Raw genomic sequence first — 6,247 nt, 5'->3', positions numbered from 1 at the left:
GTGTGTGTGTGTGTGTGTGTGTGTGTGTGTGTGTGTGTGTGTGTGTGTGTGTGTGTGTGTGTATACCCACAGGATGTTCAATGTACAGTCCGTATGATTTTTCAGACACTTCCGACAGTTAAAAAAAAGTTGAAAGGTTCATTTGTTTTATACAGGCTACAACTTACAATTTTACTAAAGGAAAAATTTAAAAAACGTTTTTTTTTCATAAAAAAAATCAAACTTGTAATCTTGAATTTTTTAAATAGCGCCATACAATTTTTTCCCATAATATTATTCAAAACGAATTCAAATCACTATCAAAATATCATTTTTATTAATTTTATTGCATATTTTATTAAATAAGTACATGTATGTATGCATATATGTGTTTATGTTCTATGTCTAGTCAGAAGTTGTAAATACTACTGTTAAAAATAATGTTGCAAATTTATTAAATATAAATAAAACATCAATAAAAGTGACATTTCAGTAATGATTTGAATTTATCTTGAAAATCTCTACAATATTATGAAAAAAAATTGTATGGTATTTAAAAAATTTAAGATGACTTTGATTTTTTTATAAAGAAAATGTTTTTTAAATTTTTTATTGCATGTTGTAATCTATATAAAACAGAATATTCATCTTTCAACTTTTTTTTAATTGGAAATATCTGAAAAATTATACGAATCGTCACGCTAAACGTCATGTGTGTATATATACAGGGTCTCTCTAAATTCCTGTAATACAAGATATTTGTTTTAGCATAAAGTATCACATCTTGTACTCTGTATGCGAGAATTTAAAAACATCCTGTATATACGTGAGTCATTCGATAAGTCTGGTAAATCTTTATGAGTAAATCTTTTTGACATACCTGGGAAGTATTCCATTCTCCAAATTGTTCCAAATCAAATTTCAATCAAAATTAATGTATTGTTCACATTTGATAGTTGTTTAAAGCGAGCGAGAAATTAAGTAGATGAGGAAATTAAGTTGCCGCGTATAAAAATAAAAAAGGAACGAATTTCCATGCAAAATTAAGTGAATGAGGAATAAAGTGGAGGAGGAATCAATTTGAAGCCAAATTTTGTAATTTTGCACAGAATTCATTTTTTTTTTATTTTTGTACGCGGCAACTACTAAATTTGTCATTCGCTTTAAATGACTATCAAACGTGAACAACGCATCAATTCTAGCTAACATTTGGTCTGGAAGGGTTTAAAGATAGATAATTTTCAGATCACGTCAAATGGATTGTTACCATTTTATAAAGATTTACCAAACTTATCAAAGGACCTTCGTGTACACACACACACGTATACATACACACACACACACACACACACACACACGCGCGCGCGCGCGTAAAGTAATATTAAAATTAAAAACAAAAAAATATATAAATTCACTTTTATCGTATATTGTTATTGAGATATTGTACAAATAACGTGGTAATTTGCTCAACTTCATTTTGTTGCATTTTACTAAAAGTTATAAATTGTCTTCTTAATATTGCAAGTTTCGACGGTACGGTTGTGCGTTTTAAATTCACACTAGAACCTGGTATTTTTATATCGTAGTTTATTCCCAGTTGTTGCATTGACAGTATTACCTTTAAAAAAAAAAGGTATTTCTTGTTAACGTTCACATATAAACCGCAGCGTTTAATAGAGTACATTGTGTACAGCTTTACAGACTGCATAGATTATATAACTTTTTTACTTCAAAAGTGACAAAAAAATTGAATTTTCCAGAAAAGAAGAAAAATTATTTTTAAACATAAGAAATTATTGATTAATCAAATTAAATATTGGTCAAATGAATAAACTTTTAACATAATCAAGAATAATTTTTTTATTATTTTCGTTTCATAATCCTTAAAAAATCCTGTTATTGTAACGTTTTTGTTATATAAAAATTCATTATTGATGATAATGATGATTAATAAAATAATTTTTAATTCGTTCAATATAATAATCACTCGAAAATTTTGCTTCTTTTCAACGTTGGACCACTTTTGAAGTAAGGAAGCGATATATTGTATAGTAAAAAAAGCATTTAAAGCCCGGTTGTTCCATCTTTTGGTAAATTTTACCTGTTCGGTAAATCTGGCAATTCGCGCGTTGGGATTGAGTAATCCCAACAGGTAAAATTTACCAAAAGATGAAATAACTGACTAAATGAAGAAAAAAAAACAAAAATATGTTTACATCTGAATTTTAGTATAACACTCAATCACTTGCTCCATGAATGTGTAGTAGTACACTTGCGAATTATTACCATATATATAATATTACTATATTGCTAATGCCAATTAAGAGCGAAAACATTACGCAAACGATATCTACTTCTCACTTAGATAGTGTACCTGCTTCAGTACGCGCGTTTCTAATCAATTTTATCATGTACATACATCTGGTCCGCGTCCGCATATATTTATTGCGTAATGCATATTACATATCTGGAGACATTGGTAATGTCTCGGCACTAAGCATGACGTGAGATAAGCATGACGGATTGGCGAGTTGCGCCAAATCGAAATTATCGAATCTCAATAACTGTATGATTATATGCATGTCCAACATTGTTGTTTATATAAAAGTATTTAAAAAAAGAAAAGAAACAAAAATGCGATTTTGTTACTTAGAGCATGCGCACACTCGAGGTACACTGTGGAAGTGAGAAATCCAATATTCTCTATCTCGCTGTTTTCGCACATCTCCCACTCCCAAAAAGAAGCTGCGTTAGCAAAATAGGAGTATTACAAATGATTATTGCCATGGAATTAATTATATAAGGTGAATTATTGCGCATAATGCCGGAGTTCAATCAATCAAAATTGTACTTGATTTGCAGTGTACTTATTTGCAGAACGAATCATGTGAATTTCTGCAAATGAAATCAAAACTTGATTGGTTGACAGATCTCCCCAGATCACTATTTTCAACCTATTGCGTATCCGTGGGAATAATACATTTTACTTCTTACACCAATTATTACTAGACATCAAGATCCATGATGGAATAAGATGAATTATTCCCATAAACATAGAATTGATCTCATCAACTTCAATTAATCTAATCGGTTAATTAAGTATCAATCATGATTAGTCAATTCTGCTGAACAGCAAATGCAATTAATTAGTTCCAATGTAACAATCAATCGATAACCTAACCTAACCTAACGCCGCGTTAGACAGAGATACTAATATATTTTTCTTTGTTATCGATTTTGTTAAGACTATTAGAAAGCCTCAGGAAGAGTAATTGCATCACGTGACTCGGTTTCCTCTGATTGGACATGGGCATCAAGCCGTAGAATCATGATGGTTATGCCATTTAGGTTAGATGACTGCAAAAGTCGCAGTATGCTTATCATCTTGTGCTGCAATTTCCTTCTTAATTTTTCAATTGGTAAGGTCTTTGTAAGTGATACATATTATTGATCTTGGAAGTATATATCTTCCTCTATTGTGTGTGTATATGTGTATATATATATATATATATATATATGAAATAAAACTACGAATTTTTACATTTCAGATCAGGATTTTTTTGCATATTATAAAATGCCTGCTAAAATGCTTCCAGATGCACAACTCAAATAAAAAAGGATATTGCTGCATAACATTTGCCCAAGATCCGAAGTTGAGACAAAAATGGATTGATGAAAATGCGAGTATATGAAATGATTACATAGTTGCGTGAAAAATTCTAACATATTGTGATGTTATGTTATGATAATTGGTAGGACAGATATTTTTCTCTAATGTGTATCTTTTATTTTTTAGATTCATTTTCATTCATCAGAATTAGATATGTAACGCTTATGCAACTGTTACAACACTCGCTTTACTGAATTTAATATATTGATATTGAGTGAGAAATTATAACATTGATGTTATTTTTGTTGGTATTTACGGGAGATATATTATAAAACATTTGTATGCACGCTTCAGTATTGATCTCACACAGTATAGCTGATTTTGAAGGTTTCTAATCAGAAATTCTGGCAGTCATTCCATTTTTGTTTCAGTTTAAAATCTTAGGTAAATGTTGTGTAGCAATATTCTTCTTTATTAGAGTTTGCATCTTGGAACACTGCACCTGACAGGCATTTCATAATATGCACAAATCCTGTTCAGATATCTGAAATATAAAAATTCATAGTTTTATTTCATGTATATACAATATATATATATATATATACAATAGAAAAAGGTATATATTTTAAGATTAATAATATGTATCACTTACAAAGATCTTATCAATTGTAAAATTGAGGAAGAAATTGCAGCACAAAGTGACAAGCGTACTGCGACTTTTGCAGTCATCTAACTTAAACGGCATACCCCTACCATGGCTACTCTCTCTGTGAGGGATTCCGCAATAAAAGGAACAGAGAACAAGAATTTCAACTTATCAGAACTGTATATTCCACAATACATGATTTCTGATAGGTTGAAATTCTTATTTTCCTTTCTCTGTTCCTTTTATTGTGTGGAACTCTTTGACTCTCTAAAAACTACTACTTGCATACAAATAAAAATAAAAATCGACTCAAAGCCTCAAATTGTCTTGTGTTGCACCTCTGATTAGAGAGTCTCTAATTTGGCTTGTAATGTTCTCTCTCATTTCGTGCATACGTCGCTACTCTAAGGGATCGAAAAAAATCAAGACAACAAAATAATAAGAATATGTATCTTTATCTCCTTGTTTTTTTTTCTTAATAAGTGACACTAAACAATCACTCTTTTTATTATCCACGCGTCGTATTTCGTACTATTATATTTCAATTCTTCGTTGTCGCTTTCGATCCCCTCTCTTGGAATGATGCATGCGCGAAACGAAAGAGAATGTTACAGGTCAAATAAATGCGTCCTTTTATAAATGAGAACTATCCCATTGAATTTATAGTAACTGGAAGAGGAATACAGATGTCGAATTATGAGTAACATCTAAAGGACAGAAATATCTTTCTATCCTCTTCTATCCTCTTTTGGCACAGAAAGAAGTTATTGAGCAGGACAGAAATATATTTTTTGTCTCTCAGATGTTACATCTTCCATTCATTGCCACAGTATAAGTACATACAACAGTGCTCGTAAAGATTTGCATATTTTGGGCCGATTTCAGCACGCTATCCCCACTACCGCTCGAAACTCGGCGGCCAAGCCGGACGTTCATGTAACTTTGACTCAAGAGCGTTTCTGTAGCTTAAACGTGCGGAGTCATACCTTACATTATTAAAGAATATTTTTCTTACAAAATAATTTTTATTTCCTTAAAAAAGTCAAATACTAAAATTTTCTAAATTTTGTCATAATAATTCTTGCCTACTAGAAACTATTTAATAATTGTTATGAATTTACATCGAGAAGTTTCTAGAATAACTAATACATTTTGTCATAATAATTCTTGCCTATCAGAAACCATTTAATAATTGTTTTAACCATTTAATAATTGTAAATTTATCGAGATTTATCGAGAAATTTCTATAACAGACTTGTGAACATTGAAATCAGGAAATACGTGAATCTGAAAATTCCGTGTTTTTCATATGAAGCCTTATAAAATCTTAAGTAACAAGAAAATTTCTATATAGCAATATTTTCTTCTATAAGCAAATATAATTTTATCATTTTAATTAAAATTATTTTCTAGTAGGCAACAACTATTATGACAAATGTTTTAGAGAATTTAGTATTTGATTTTTTAAGGAAATAAAAATTATTTTGCAAGAAAAATATTCTTTAATAACGTAAGATACGACTTCCGCATATTTAAGCTACGTTCCTAAGTTGGAGCGTCACATGAGTGCTCGGCCGCCGAGCCTCAAGCGGTAGTGAGATAGCGCGCCAAAATCGGCCCGAAATGTGCAAATCTTTGCAAGCATTGATATACAGTATGGATATTGAGCGTCGGCACTTTGATGTAATATTAGGTCATATGACTCGCCGCCATGTTGGGTTGGAAAGTCGTTAAATTTTTTTTTTTATAAAGTTACAAAATGATTTTTCTAAGAAAGAAAAAAAAAGATAATTCGACTGTGTTATGAAAATTCTTTATAGCGAGTATATTTTTAAATCAGGCTTATATAATAATATAATGTTAACGAACTCCTTATACAAAAATATTATTCACATTAATAATAATAATAATAATAATAATAATATTAAACAGTAATAAATAAATTAAAAATAATAATTGATTAAATACTACATGAAAATTGTAATTAAATGTGAAGTTGTAATTTAATAATA

The 6,247-nt window shown here is 30.1% G+C and overlaps 1 protein-coding gene across 1 annotated transcript in view; it reads right to left on the bottom strand.

Moving 5' to 3' along the window:
• LOC105621687 (protein KTI12 homolog) overlaps window positions 1-6,247 on the bottom strand; it is a 13,078-nt gene that overhangs the window by 1,578 nt on the left and 5,253 nt on the right. The window contains 1 exon segment of the mRNA XM_012203153.1: window positions 1,395-1,597. Within this exon segment, the coding sequence (XP_012058543.1) occupies window positions 1,395-1,597 (203 nt within the window).

This window comes from Atta cephalotes, assembly GCF_000143395.1.
Source record: "Atta cephalotes unplaced genomic scaffold scaffold00036, whole genome shotgun sequence".
NCBI classification, from domain to species: Eukaryota; Metazoa; Arthropoda; class Insecta; order Hymenoptera; family Formicidae; genus Atta; species Atta cephalotes.
The sequence above is the reverse complement of the archived record's forward strand: the minus strand, read 5'-3'. Positions and strand labels throughout refer to the sequence as shown.